Source organism: Trifolium pratense, linkage group LG6 (genome assembly GCF_020283565.1).
Source record: "Trifolium pratense cultivar HEN17-A07 linkage group LG6, ARS_RC_1.1, whole genome shotgun sequence".
Lineage (NCBI taxonomy): Eukaryota > Viridiplantae > Streptophyta > Magnoliopsida > Fabales > Fabaceae > Trifolium > Trifolium pratense.
Genome location: NC_060064.1, coordinates 36,689,856 through 36,704,271, shown reverse-complemented (window position 1 = coordinate 36,704,271; position 14,416 = coordinate 36,689,856). Strand labels below are relative to the sequence as shown.

The 14,416-nt window shown below is 33.9% G+C and overlaps 3 protein-coding genes and 2 non-coding genes across 8 annotated transcripts in view; 2 read left to right on the top strand and 3 right to left on the bottom strand.

The window, feature by feature from the left end:
• Positions 1–2,065, bottom strand: part of LOC123892502 (myosin-6-like) — a 28,792-nt gene extending 26,727 nt beyond the window's left edge. Inside the window, exons 1-5 of one of the 2 annotated variants that reach the window (XM_045942297.1) lie at positions 1,670–2,065; positions 894–1,022; positions 636–779; positions 350–495; positions 111–270 (exon numbers count right to left, since the gene is read on the bottom strand). In XM_045942297.1, coding sequence (XP_045798253.1) covers positions 111–270; positions 350–495; positions 636–779; positions 894–1,022; positions 1,670–1,672 — 582 coding nt within the window. In that variant the 5' untranslated portion in view covers positions 1,673–2,065. The remainder of the gene's footprint in view (positions 1–110; positions 271–349; positions 496–635; positions 780–893; positions 1,023–1,669) is intronic. The other variant, XM_045942299.1, reaches the window with a different exon arrangement.
• A 1,859-nt stretch (positions 2,066–3,924) lies between these two features.
• LOC123892503 (ribokinase-like) lies at positions 3,925–9,504 on the bottom strand. Its single transcript, XM_045942300.1, has 12 exons — positions 9,333–9,504; positions 9,187–9,261; positions 8,937–9,104; positions 8,771–8,845; positions 8,364–8,416; positions 7,718–7,868; positions 6,729–6,839; positions 5,936–6,062; positions 5,692–5,789; positions 4,747–4,885; positions 4,402–4,454; positions 3,925–4,292 (listed from the first exon to the last, which is right to left on the bottom strand). The coding sequence occupies exons 1-12, from the start codon at positions 9,414–9,416 to the stop codon at positions 4,209–4,211; spliced, it is 1,218 nt and encodes a 405-aa protein (XP_045798256.1). The 5' UTR covers positions 9,417–9,504; the 3' UTR covers positions 3,925–4,208.
• A 69-nt stretch (positions 9,505–9,573) lies between these two features.
• Positions 9,574–9,645, top strand: TRNAD-GUC. The gene has a single exon. It is a non-coding gene; the product is annotated as a tRNA-Asp (tRNA).
• Positions 9,646–9,734: 89 nt separating this feature from the next.
• Positions 9,735–9,806, top strand: TRNAH-GUG. Its single transcript has one exon. It is a non-coding gene; the product is annotated as a tRNA-His (tRNA).
• A 457-nt stretch (positions 9,807–10,263) lies between these two features.
• On the bottom strand, positions 10,264–14,220 carry LOC123892504 (ribokinase-like). 3 transcript variants are annotated; one of them, XM_045942301.1, is made up of 12 exons: positions 13,841–14,220; positions 13,673–13,762; positions 13,017–13,094; positions 12,816–12,890; positions 12,509–12,561; positions 11,998–12,148; positions 11,704–11,814; positions 11,361–11,487; positions 11,109–11,230; positions 10,811–10,949; positions 10,665–10,717; positions 10,264–10,576 (listed from the first exon to the last, which is right to left on the bottom strand). In XM_045942301.1, exons 1-12 carry the CDS (start codon positions 13,874–13,876, stop codon positions 10,493–10,495), a joined length of 1,119 nt encoding a protein of 372 aa, XP_045798257.1. In that variant the 5' UTR covers positions 13,877–14,220; the 3' UTR covers positions 10,264–10,492. The 3 variants fall into 3 exon arrangements, with proteins under 3 accessions (XP_045798257.1, XP_045798259.1, XP_045798258.1); XM_045942303.1 differs by having other exon boundaries at positions 10,264–10,572; positions 13,841–14,219; XM_045942302.1 differs by having other exon boundaries at positions 10,265–10,576; positions 11,130–11,230; positions 13,841–14,217.
• Positions 14,221–14,416: the final 196 nt, after the last annotated feature.

Sequence of the window (14,416 nt, the reverse complement as noted above, 5' to 3'; positions counted from 1 at the left end):
AAGGTTATACGAAATTTAGACGTTAACTGAGATCAACGAAATAAATACAGTTTATGGTAGTCAAATCAGCTTGCCAACCCAAACTCATAAAGATATAATAATTCTCTCACCTCAAGGACTTTTTGCTCGACGGTTCTACCTTCAGCAACAGTGGCTCTCCCCCCCATGTAAGCAAGATATCGCATGAGTAACTTAGTACTTTCTGTTTTACCGGCTCCACTTTCACCACTAACCAATATTGACTGGCTGATTCCCTCATTTATCATGAGCCTAAATACAGAATAATTTATATAATCAGAATTTGTAATCTAATAGCATGCTCTATGTACATGACATAAATAAAAATTACCTATACGCATTGTCTGCAACAGCAAAGGGGTGTGGACTTAACTCGCCAAAACCTGCACCTTTATATTGTGCCATCATATGGCTATCATATAAATGAGGAAGCTTTATGAAAGGGTTCACAGCAATCAATATACTCCCAGTGTAAGTCTGGAAGCAAAACATTAATATGGCACACATTAATAAAGCACGAAGACATGAAGATTTTTCTAATAAATAAAGATTGAAGGGTGACGTTTCCGCCACGCAACAGACACAATGTTACCAGAGATGGGAACTGAGATGCATACATAAATTTCATTGATATCATATCTTGATCTCAGATTATTTAGGACTCCAGGCTCATGCAGGTATGCGAGCTTTGTCATATCATCCACTCCACATGGTGGAACTTCGGTATCTTTATGAAAAACATCGGAAGCTTTGACAACAACCTGCATATTACAAATGAGACATATGAAAGGGACAAAATTCACAAAATTTAAAGCAACAGAAAGTTCCAAATTCTGAGTTGACATTTAGCAAATATTATTACGAAATGTACTCACCGTCTTTCCCGAAGTGCAAAGGACTTTGACTTCTTCTCCATTAACCTCCAAGACCTCGCCATCTATCCAAGCTACATCAGAATCCTCCACCCAAACATGGGTCCCAACTATAGGAATGGCGGTGGCAGCCTACATTATGAAATTTATGCATAATCACACAACTGGCGCGAAACTCATAAACACGCGGGTAAATTCAAAATTCAATTTATCGTTAATTTCAAATTCGGACCAAATTAAAAGCCAAATATTTCTACACTTAAGTCAACGAAAAATTTAAAATCAATCAATAACCGACATACATTTATAACGTTGTAATCAACAATGTAAATCCAACACAATCCAATTTTAAGAAACATATCAACATTTCAATAACTAATTTATAACAAAAGATTTACAATACACCATTCACAATTAAAAATTTCACAAAATTCCTTTTTATCCAAAAACATTGTCAAAATCACTATCACTATAGAATTTGACTTGACTTCAACACTATCAGCTAACAATAAGCTAGGGACACATTCATAAAAAAAAAAAAAAACATAACCACAACATTGCAACATTAATCACTTCAATGAAAAAACATAATCATTTGCATCAATCAAAGGAAAACCACAACCTCATTATGCCAAGAAAAAAAAAAAAAAAACCATTTTCAAAATTTCAACCAAGTTTCACGTGACTAAAAGTGAATGAAAGACTTGAAATTGACTCAACCAAGACCAGAAAATAAAACCCAAATGAATAACAAATGAATGAGAAACGAAATACCATACCATAATCTAAGAAAGATCTGATAAAAAACTGAGCTTTTGCAAGCAATTGAATCAACCACCAACAGCTACTCAACTACTCAATCAAAAATGAATGATTTTTGCAGTTGCCCACCAAATTTTTCAGCACAGATTATTCAAAAACGCGGTTTGCAACAACTCCAAATGCAGAAAAAACAAAAGGGTGCAGAGAGAATATTTGGTTATGAAGTGAATAACGATAATGTGGATAAAACAAAGAGAAGGTTGAAATGAAAACCCTTTTGAAAAAGATGAAAACTTTAGAAGCAAATAGAGAGAAGAGAGTATTGTAGCAGCAGAGGTTGGTGTTGGTGTGTGGGTTTTTATATGATTTGACAAATTTGAGCGTTATTAGTGCAATATAACGTGCGTGTATGATTCTCATTTTCCTTTGCTTTTTCTTTTTTTCCTTTTATTTTCTTTTTCTTTTTATTTTATTGTACCCATTTTGGCTTTTGGTCTAAAAGTCAAATTTATTTAGGGGCAAATCATGTTTTTAAGTGTATTGAAATTGCAAGTATATCTTTATGATTTGTTTGATCCGCTAAAAAATAAATGACTGGACAGGACAACTCAAGTTGTATTATGTTTGATTGTAAAACTGTTTTGGGGACTGGACAAACTGAGAGGCAAGAGACAGGACAAAAACAGAAATTTTTGTCCCTCACTAAACCACAGCACAACTTTTTGTCTCAAGTACAAGTCGTTTAAAATACCAAAATATCATTTTATACACCAAACAATGTTAAGACAAAAAAAATGTTCAATATCATAAAAGTTTATTCTTCTGTCATGTGTTGTGTTGTTCTGTCCAGTACTTATCATTTAACAAATCAAATGCACCTTTACTGTCTCTTTTGTTAGAAATTTTATTCACTAAATTAACTATCTAAAAATATATTTGAAGACTAAGATGATTAAAGGAAAAAAAAATATTTGTGGATTCTGTGGGATTGATTTGCTTCCTTGGAATATGCTACTAAAGTTTCAGATTTAGTTCTCTCTGGTGTGAATTTTGGTGGACTAGTCCACGATACATAGTAAAAAAAAACTCTTACTTTAAATGGGGCATTGCAAATGAGTGGTGAAATTAATTCCCTCGAATTAGTTGGTTCTAAGGCCGAATATCAAGATTTAAAAAAATTGCAATTTTGATATATTGATGAACATTCAGTGAGATATACTTTCAATGATCAAATTGGGGTTTATCCATTTATTTGGTTTTGACACAACATTTTCAATGATCAAACTGGAGTATATGTGTTAATTCTAACATGTTATATGAAGATGTGAGCTTGACTTGAATTATTGTGTTTGACATAAAATAAAATGTAAATTAGAGATGATTTACTTTTGAAAATAATAAATATAATTATTTTGATATTTTTATTATTTTTGAAAAATGCACACACGGTTGTTCACTTCCTAGATTATTATTTTCTTATCACCTAATTAACAGGTAAAATTAATACAAATTTTAAAGAGATAAAATTCACAAAATAAAAGTAATGTTATTTTTTTTTTGTCAATTAGCCTAGTGACTAGAAATTTCGCGCTTAAGGTGAATAAGTGGGATGAACGAAGTTCGAATTAGAAAAAAATTGTGATGTGATTTATTCAACAATTGATGCCTCTTATTTTGATTGCATGAAATCTGCCACTTGCTTTATACCTTGCAGAGAACTATCAATTGATGCCTCTTATTTATATTGTGAAGGACGATGACGGCGAGAGATGGTGGCGGTGCTCTGAATATAGCGATGAGATGAACACTGGCCGACGGTAAAACGGAGATGGTGGGTCGTTTGCCTAGGAATGGGTCGGGCAAGGAAACAAAGGAATGGACTTGGATCTTCTGATTTGTTTTAAAGAAATAAAAATTAAAAAAGGCATGTGGCGTAATCTTGAGCGTGAGATACATCATGTCGTGATTCTCGTGAAAGTTTCTTTTGTGGTAAATAGCGGTGCTCTTATAGAAAATATAGTTAAATGAAATTCCAATTTTACCCCTTAGATAGTGGAACAATCAAATTTATTAATTAAAATTTTAAATCCGTGTCAGCGGAATATTCCATCAAGATCCGGTTTTTCTGCATGCGTACCGTCCGAGACCTATCAAGGGTGCGCACCGGAGACAGGGCCGCCTTACATGGTAAAATTTTTAAATTTTTCTTTTGTTTTTTATTTATGATGGTGATGGGACAAGACAGAAAAGCAGTAATGTACTACTTCTGAGGTTAGGAGTACTAGTTATCACTTTACTCCATACTTGAAATTTTTACAGTCGCTGTTTTGAGGTTAAAATAAGACAATTCATACTATTTTTTACTTTCTCCGGCTGTTTTGAGGTTAAAATAAGACAATTCATACTATTTTTTACTTTCTCCGGCCCTTTTTATACGCATTTACAAACTAATGGACATTTTAGAAGACATGAATAAAGAACCGCAAAGTAAACATGACCATTACAACAGAGTTGAACTTCCTTGACAGAATGACAGGAATACTAGCTGTCTCTCATTTAGCATAGAAAGGATGCCAAGCGTGGATCTGTTCGATGCGGAAGACCAGTTCGAGCTCCCAAAGCTCTACACTTGGCCGCTGCCTGCAGTCATCACATTGAAATTATACAAAAAAACATCCAACATTATATTTTCTTACTTCAATTTGAAATGCCTCTGTAACATGAATGACATTTGTTTTACACAGCTTACCACTTGAGCAGCAAACGGTAACATTTTCTCGGGTACCATGTTTGAGCAGATTGCTGTAAACAAAACAAGTCGGAGCAAAATCAATTACCCTGAAACTATAAATGTCCATTGTACCCAGAAAAACTTCCAACAACTGTAAACATGCAGAGATGGCAAGTGTGTCATTTATGTAACTTCAAAACTATCTTTTAGATGGCTAAATTTGAGCTATTCCCAAGTATGATATATGTCCCAAACCATTGAGAATATGTGATATAGTTCTACTTCTACCAAACATAAATATCCAGTTGAAGTCTTGAGTAACAAGCTTAGAAAAAAACATATCAGGTCGGTGACTGCACCTACCGTACATAATAGCTCCGATAAATGCATCCCCGGCACCAGTTGTATCAATCAGTTCAGAATCTGGTATCTTTTCTGCTGTTCCAATAAAGAATCTCCCACAAACTGTCCCTATTCCATTTGATCTTAATTTTGTAGCCACCTGAGAAATCCAATGGTTGAAGATAAGAGGAAGAGAATTTATTTTAGGTATTTAACACTATTATCAATTTGACATAGAATTTAACGTCAAAAAGAAAAAATCAATTGACATGGAATTGGACTAATGTAGGTCTGACTATGGAATCCGGTACTAAAACTCAGGTTGTCCCCCGACTTATGTTGGTGATTTTAATATTTCAAACTTGAGTAGCGTTATACTTGATGAATATATTTGATTTTATTTTCAATTTTTAATATTATTCAACTCATCATTTCTTAAACAATACACATAAATTATATACTATATATGTAATTAAATACAAAATTGAATCCTTACAAGTGTGCCATAGATTTAGATTCTTGATATTAAGATCATAAAAAGAACATGTTTCCCTCAACCATTTCAACTTATATATTGATATAATTCTTGGTGTCAATTGACATTGACACATATAGCAAAATGAAACTGAACAGTAATACTTTTCACATATCAATGTAGTGATATTCCTTCCAATTTATCTCATGGGAGACACACATACTAAAATTTAAGCGCATGGTTTTACTTCCATGCTGGCTTTTGCATGGGCTGTAATTCCCGCTGAACAGAAAACTAGTGAGTTATGAAATTTGACAAGATTCTTTTGAATTAGCCATATAATTCTCCTTTCTCTTTGCAAATTATCATCTTTGTCTTAAAATTTTATTCTTTTGTTCAAACAAAAAATATATATTTAAACTCAAACTGGAATTTTAGAATATATCTCCAGATTAAAAGTTGAAGGAGTTATAGGTTCAACAATATTTTACCGACGGTATACAGGTTGGAATAGCCAAGCTATCGTCTTTCTCTTTGCACAAGAGTTCTAAGAAATTCTCTACATTCCTTTCTTCTAGATCGGCATCCTCTGTCCAAAAGAGCGTTAAACTAGTAAGTTACATTTGCTCAAAGAAAAGAGAGTGTGATTCAAAGCAATAATACTTTAGAATATTATGCCCTTCCTTCAATAAGTAAAATTAAAAAAGTGAATTGAAAAATTCATTTTGTGTTCACCATTTGTACTTCTTTCCAACATTAGACAGCCATCTTCACCCAGAGTCACAATCACAAACTTGACATTTGGCAATCTTAAAAGAATTGAAACCATTGCACTCGGGATAGATGGTGCCTGTGTCCAAGCCTAACAGAAACCAAATCCCAAATGAACACCAATAAAGATGAACCAACAGAATCACGTGGACTCATTATATATGCAATTAGAGGCGCACCCTACCTAACAGGCAATTCGAGCTATCATGACAAAATACAAGAGTTAAAAAGTAAATCTATAATGTGTCAAATAACCGATTATCTCAAAACCTTAAGGTGTTAGGATAGAGCCATATCAATGGTTTTATATTATTTCTAACACGCCCCCTCACGCAAGAGCTCACTTGGGCTTGAAGCGTGGATAATGCATAGGCCCACCTACCATATGCTTAAATTCCACTTTTTAATTAGAAAGTGAGGGGAGCGGGAATCGAACTCTAGACCACTTAGTCATAGAGGCTCTGATACCATGTCAAATAACCGATTATCTCAAAACCTTAAGGTGTTAGGATAGAGCCATATCAATGGTTTTATATTATTTCTAACATAATGAATTGCCAAAATTGAAGAAACTTTTTGTTTGGGGTGCTGAAATTATGAAGATGACATGAAGTGTTGAAAGTTGAAAAACAATGTCTCTTTTACTGGAAGCTGAGAAGATAAACATTTTCTAACAAGTCTTACTATAAACATACTAACGAATCCAAATTTATGCAGTCCAAATCATGCAAAAATGCATGTGAGCCCCTCATATTACCTGTGGAAACCTTGTTGAACATACAACAAAATCAGCAAGCTTCAATAGCTCATCCAACCCTTCCCTTGGTGATTCTGCCTCAACTAAAATAGGGATATTATTGCCAGCTGCCTGTACTTGAAAATTCAATCAATAACCAAGGTTGTCAAATTCAAAAGAATAGACCACAACAGACAAGCATTGATTGACAAATTCACAAAACAGGAAATAGGTCCACAACCCAATATAGAAAATGAGCATTACAAATTCAAAATCACAGGACAAATTAAAAAAGTTACAAAGTTTAACATTACTAAAGAGTGAAACATCGGGAGGATTGGGTTCCCCTCTTTGGAGCTGGATTCAACTTGGTACACCTGGGTTTAGCCCATCAGAGTTAGGTTCACTTACCTCTTTGGCCTTTTGGGTTCATGGCACACTCGCAACAATGAGTTTGTTGATGTCTCCCGGTTTATGACTTTGTTTACTCTAGGAATTATGGCGGGGTTGGGACTCAATGTAGCATCACTCACCTCCTCTATATATTCATTCACATCTAGGAGAAGATAGCTATTATGTTGTGGACTCGTTCAATCATCCTCAAAATCACAATTCTATGCAAGTCTATACGTTTTTTTGTGAGTCTACAAGAGTTTACACAGAAACAATACTGTAAGCAAGCTAACTCGATTTTGATGCCTAGAATCATAAGATTGTACGAGTTAACTTGAGAATTTGAGAAACAAGTTCATGCAGACTAAGTGTAGTAAGTATTATTTCTATCATAATATTATAGTTCCCATACACCAAGCTGGGAAACAAAAAGAAACCTCGCCAACACGACAAATCAAAGCCCCAACAAGTAAGCTTTGTGCATGATTTCTTTTGTCTTCTTGAGTGATTTTGAAATGACAACCGACAGCTAAAAGTAATTTATAGTTTACTGGTATGCATGCCTTAAAAAGTCATCCAGTGACGGTGGAAAAGGTCACAAGTGAGATGATGGTTACCTCTTGTCCAACAAATAGAGAAGCTTCCATAGACATTCCATCAAAATATACTAATCTTGCTCCATCAAATGCAGATAATAACATTGACCGAGACAAATCATCTGGCACCAAGGGAGGATCTCCAGGGGTGTAAATACTTGTGCGAGTTTTTCTGAGAGTATTACTAATAATTACTTGACTCACTTATACTATTGAAATCCTAGGTAGATTGCTTCAAATATGTTTTATCACATATTTCTATTTTAATGACCTCTAATTCGACGAAAAAAAAACAAACTGATGTAGAAGTATTGTCAATACAGATATACTTCCAGAGATTACAGCTGCATAACCAGGAGAGCAGCCATTATTAGCTAGCAAGGGTCATGGTGAGATGAAAAAATTGATATACATGACAAACGGGGATTGAGAACTTGCACGTTTATGCATAATTTTATATTCCGGATATAATGTTAAATAAATGGGGCACTGGCTGAAATATAATAGAGCTCCACCATAAGTTCATGAGAGTACAATTCCAGATCATATTTTCCTTTAATACCATTGTAAGCTTTGAATCATCAGGTTTCTTGATATTGTTAAAGAAAGTTGTGCTAATATTAAGGTGTTGGAAGTAAAGAGTAAAACATACAAGCAACTGCCTTACGTTTGGCTGTCTACAAGTACATATGAAAATGTTGAACTACCACCCTTTGATACCTGAAAAATGAAAACAATAAACTTTCAACTTACTAACAGGAAAGATAATTTCATATCTTTACGGGTTGACAAACACAAATATGGTTATGAACCGATCAACCTTTTTTTTTTCTTCGTTTGCAAACATTCGTTAAAGATCATGAAAAAGTTAAAAACCTTAAATCAACAATCACATTGACAAATTGTATCCTGATAATTTGATAAACAACACTTGGATCATGTAAAAATCAATAGAAAAAACAGTTATTCATAATAATCAATCAAATTTTGTACGAACATACATGCTTAATGCTTCGAGTTTGAGTTCAAGAATCATCCATTCATAAACAGTTAAACACACAAGGTGAATCTTACAACAATAAAGGAAGTATCAACACCATCAGCTTCTAGTTCCTCCAATATGCTATTTCCTTGTGCATCATCACCAACCTAATTGAAAACACATAAACAAAACTAAAAAATCAGATTCAGTTTTAACAGTGCAAATCAGATTCAGAAAAATCAGGAAATTGAAAAAAACCTTAGAGATGATTTTTGGTTTCAATCCGAGTCGTGCTGCACATGTTAAAGCATTACCAGCATTTCCACCTCCTTGAACCTTAGAGGAAGTTGTTCGGATCTTATCGTCTGGTTTCGGATATCCATCTACAGTAGCTAAGAAATCCACCGTCGTCATTCCACATCCGATCTGTACACAATAAAATCTGTATAACTAACTACACATGCGCGCATAGAGAGAGAGAGAGAGAGAGAGAGAGAGAGAAACTTACGACGATGTGATTTTGAGGAAGAGGATGAACGGTTGAGGATTTGATTTTGGTACTTGTGCAACGGATTGTGAATGACTGAAAAAGCGAAACAGAAGAAATGAGATTTGAATTGAAGGAAAAACGAGTGATAGAAGAAAAAAGAATACGTTAGAATGGAGATGGCGTGGAAATTGAGAGGATGAATGTGAGTGGAAGATGGTGCTATTGAATGGTTTTGAAATGCATGCCATCGGAGAATCAACGGTTGTTGATCGTGGTGATGGTTCCGTTGAAGCTTGAAATGGAAAGTTACTGAAACTCACAATTGAAGAAGACGATGAAAATTGAACTTCATTAATATATTAATAAATGAATATGTATTTATTTGATTTAAAAGTTGACACATCAGTCGTTGTAGTATAGTGGTAAGTATTCCCGCCTGTCACGCGGGTGACCCGGGTTCGATCCCCGGCAACGGCGATAATTTTTTCCAAAGTTGCGTTTTTTTTCTTTTTTACCATTGAAACAACGCTTTATCAATCGAACGCGTACTTTCATTGTCAACAAAAGTGGCTGTAGTTTAGTGGTAAGAATTCCACGTTGTGGCCGTGGAGACCTGGGCTTGAATCCCAGCAGCCACACTCTTTTTGCATCAATTTTTTTTTTGATAAAAATCTCTAAACTACCAAAACCGATTTTATCACTCCAAGTAAGTAGTAATTTTACATCAAATAATAATCTTAGTTTCAAGGCTAAAATTCAGGATCAAGATATGTGTTTGATGGCATCCACAACTTCCTCTACACTTTTGATTTTGCGGGGAAGATAAAGCCATTTCTCGTCCCTCAAATAGACTAAATTGTCGAATGCCAAATCAAGAGAAGGCCACAATTCTAGAAATTTTAATTTGGCGAATTGTGTTGTGAAGGTTGAGAAACAAGGTTTCTTCTCAAACAAAAAAAAACCCTCCTCCAACTTAGCTCCCAAGTCCAATCGTCCCCTATCCATGTACCCATTTGATTAATAAACGAGTCACATTGTGTCGACATTGCATATAATCTACGGTACGGAAAACATCTTGTAGATGCCGGCTACATACCCAAATGACATTGCATATAACTACACGGGCATGTTTTCAACAAGTGTAGAAGCATCCTTTTTTGTGTAACAATTTCAAATGATTTCATGACAATTCATGGAAAGAGTTCCTTTTCCAATAGTTTAGTTAGATTTGCATAATTACACCAACTTAACAATTAAAAATAAGACAAGGAATGAAATCAACATCTAAACAATGGACCAATATCATCGGTCTAGATTGGTAAAGCTACTCCATGAATGATGCTAAGCGCTGGTCGTTGTAGCGAGGAAGACCACTTCGCGCCCCTAGAGCTCTACACTTAGCAGCTGCCTGCAATTAACATAACAAAGCATAAGCTTCTTACACACAAAGTAATCCAATTTTTTTTTAGTTAGCACTCAAGTGCAGGACTATTTACCACATTAGCAGCAAAGCATAACATTTTCTCTGTTGCGAAGTTGGTGCAGATAGCTGAAAGCAATCAAGGACATTGTTTATAAACAATAAAGCAATGGACATACATGGTTCACAATACTAAGATATAGAACAAAGTTAGCACATTACCGTAGAGAACAGCTCCGACGAATGCATCACCAGCACCAGTGGTATCAATAAGCTCGTGTGGTGGTATGTTTTCAGCTGTTCCGATGTATAACTTACCACAAATTGTTCCTATACCATCTGCTCGCAAATTTGTCGCCAACTGGAGGTAAAGAAAAGAGAATATAAGTGTACCAAAAATGCAAATCAGCTATGAATACGATCCACTTTATAAGTTAAAAAATACATGAATATGTGACTTATATTTTTGTTTCAATCATATTTTATACTGAAGCAAAACATGATTTCATTTTTGTAATACTGAAGCTTTCATGAAGATTACTGATGATATGCAGGTTGGAATGTTAATGCTCGCATTCTTTTTTGTTTCGAGAGATTCCAGTAATTTGTCAACATCCATTTCTTCTTCTGTGGATGGAACCTCTGCCAGAAAGGCAAAATAAGTGGGAAAAAAAACTCTATAGGGTAAGAGAAAATACAATATAGAATTATTACTCGATGCAAAACTCTAATTTCGTACGAGTCCAACAAAGGAATAGGAGTATGTACTAACCATTAGCAGTTCTCTCAAGCATTATACAACCATCTTTTCCCAAAGTTACAATCACAAATTTGACTTTCGGCAACCTTAGAAGCATAGAAACAAGTGCTTTTGGAACAGTTGCTGCCTCTGTCCATACCTATCAGCAAAAATAGGTGCAACGAAGGGAATGACAAATATTTATTTGAAATTATAAAAAATTTAGCAAGCAAAAAAGGATAATGAATGTATGATTGGGATCAGAAATGTAAATATATCTTGACAGTCACAAAAAGGTTATACAATTGAAGAAAATAAAGTTTAGTATTATATTGCTGTTACAATATATCACTTCTAATGAAAACAATGAACTTACCTGCGGAAACTGTGCAGCGCATACAACATAATCAACTACTTTGATGAGATCATCCAATCCTTCTCTTGGCCTTTCTGCATCCATTAAGATAGGTATATTCTTCCTAATCGCCTGTACTGAAAAGTATAAAATTTTGTTTAATTTCTTATCACACGAAGCTCTACCGTCTCATTCTCAACCTCCTTTAGTAGTAGAAAATAAGATAAGCAAGTGATTTAATAAATTTTCAGATAAACAACAAAATGTGAAATCATTTGCTGAGAAACATCGAGCAAAAGTTATGCAAATAATAACCTCGTGTGCAACAACTAGAGCAGTTTCGTGAAATCTCCCATCTAAATAAGCAATTTTCGTTCCATTCAATGCAGATAACAAACTTGATTCGGTAAGATCATCTGGTTTCATTGGAGGAAATCCCGGGGTATATATACAAGTACGCGACTTGCTGAAACATTACAATACAAATTAGTCAAGTTACAAATAAAATTTTCAAAATTTGCATTAACTGCAATTCTTTGAAGATCTTATTATTATCAATCATGATATAGAGCATAGTTTTTATTCTTAATAAGAATGCACAAATATTCTTTCTCATCCATGAAATTTCTGCGGATTAAAACAACGGTTTCATGTATTGTCAAGTATGTAAACAACTAGAGCAGAAACTTCATGTGAAGTGATTTTTATATTACAAATGAAAATATGAACCAAAAATGCTTATTGCTTTATATAATCATTTGTTTCTACTAAGGATGGTGTCATGGTGATAAGTAAATAAAACAATGGTTAGGCCAATGAACATTACGTTTGGTTGTCAACAATGATATATGTAAATGGTGAAGTGCCTTCCTTAGATACCTGCAAATAAGAAGCTCAATAGAAAACGAAAAGTAGCATATGCATTAAAATATTTAAAAGAAACTAAACAAATATAAGTCACCAAAGAGTAAACTTTGATCATGGATTTATATATCGCCATATTGCAAAAAGTTTTAATTGCAAACTTAAATCCTATGACAACAAGCTTAAAAATTCAAGATCCAACTCAATCTTGGTCGACCGCAGCACCAAAAATACAATGTGTATCACAAAAAACAATGTGAGAAAATTACCACTATAAAGGAGGTATCTACACCATCAGCCTGTAGTTCATCTAATATGCTCCTTCCTTGAGTATCGTCTGCTATCTAATGAGTATCGAACAGGTTTATGTGAAGTCATAACAAAAACACAAAAGTTACTAAATATTGTCATATCTCACATGATTTGTGAAGAGAATAGAGATGCATAGAGTGTGTGTGATAGTTAAAAACCTTGGAGATAATCCTTGGTTTGAGGCCCAAGCGAGCCACGCAGGTTAAGGCATTGCCAGTGTTACCACCTCCTTGAATCTACAGAAAAAATGTAAATTCAACTTACAAGAATCTTTAAAGAAATATGACTTTTAGATTACATAAAGAAACTAAGTTCTGTTTGTCTACATTTATAATTATTTTTTATAAAAAATATCATCCAACCCAACCACACATTTTAAAATCAAATTATTTTCCATAAGCTACTATATAATTAGATTTCAGATTTGCTTCAAATTATGATTATATTTAAAAGGGGAAACAAACACAATAACAAGAGTTGAATTACCCTCAAGATCCCTATTTGGAGATTTTTAAATAGGTTTATGAAGTAAAAAAAATATTAATTAGGTCCCTGAACTTGTTAATAATTTATATTTAGGTCCATAAATTTTATAAGTAAATTAATTGAATCTACAAAGTTGTAAATAATTTTGTACTTTAGTTATTGTGAAATTTCAATAATTTGCAATCAAATACCTAAATTCAAGATGTAATAATTACAAATTATTTAAAAGTTTAACTATCCAATTAAAGAGTATTTACAACTTCATAATCCAATTATAACTATTTTTAATTCATAAGTGCTTCTGATGGAAAAAGAAAAGTTGAGTTACCTTGAAGGAAGTGCTTCTGATTTTTTGATCTGGCTGAGGAAAAGCAGCAACAGTGGCCAACAAATCCAAGCCCACACCTCCACACCCCACCTGCATAAACACAAAAAAGATTCCATTTTTAAGCTTCAAAGATGAAAAGAGAGTGATTGAATCAAAGAGTGGACTTACCACAATTGAGTTTTCAGGAAGTAAATCACCAGACATAGTGCTCACTCAAACTCAGTCAAACACAAAGAGGGTGAAAGATTATTCGTTAAGTCTTATGATTATAAAAAAATATATAGTAGCTTAAATTTATTTTCAAAATTGCAAATATGTCCTTATGTTTATGCTTATCAGTTATCACACATACATTATGCTGACAATGTGAATATACTGTCTGTCTTTTATTGCTGTTGAATAATCTAGCTTTTCTGTGATGTTTCATTTTGATAATCTTGTTATGTTATTTATGTGATTAATTACTTCTCTTATTCTCTGTGCTTTTATCTTTGTAGTGATGAATGATGACGAGGTTAGTGTCATCGATGGCGGATTGCCTGCCATAAAATGTCACGGGCTGCCATCCTTTTCCATGTCGGGTGTCAAAAAAGAAACATATGGCCGATATTTGACAACACATGATGAAACATTTGTCATTGTGTTATTTCCTCTTTTTACTTGAGTTCGCTTTCTGGCTAAAACAATCATTAGTCATGTTTTACTTATTGTTAGATCGAATTGAATTCTAGATTATCAGGACGT

What these genes read in the sequence shown, in the direction of transcription:
- LOC123892504 (XM_045942301.1), bottom strand. Translation starts at nt 13,876, where the DNA reads ATGTCTGGTGATTTACTTCCTGAAAACTCAATTGTG. An exon ending in TTCCTGAAAACTCAATTGTG is followed by an intron (nt 13,763 to 13,840) that starts GTAAGTCCACTC and finishes GTGTTTATGCAG; the next exon opens with GTGGGGTGTGGAGGTGTGGG. An exon ending in TAGATACCTCCTTTATAGTG is followed by an intron (nt 12,562 to 12,815) that starts GTAATTTTCTCA and finishes TCTTATTTGCAG; the next exon opens with GTATCTAAGGAAGGCACTTC.
- LOC123892503 (XM_045942300.1), bottom strand. Translation starts at nt 9,416, where the DNA reads ATGGCATGCATTTCAAAACCATTCAATAGCACCATCTTCCACTCACAT. An exon ending in TATCGGAGCTATTATGTACG is followed by an intron (nt 4,455 to 4,746) that starts GTAGGTGCAGTC and finishes TTTTGTTTACAG; the next exon opens with CAATCTGCTCAAACATGGTA. An exon ending in TACCGTTTGCTGCTCAAGTG is followed by an intron (nt 4,293 to 4,401) that starts GTAAGCTGTGTA and finishes TGATGACTGCAG; the next exon opens with GCAGCGGCCAAGTGTAGAGC.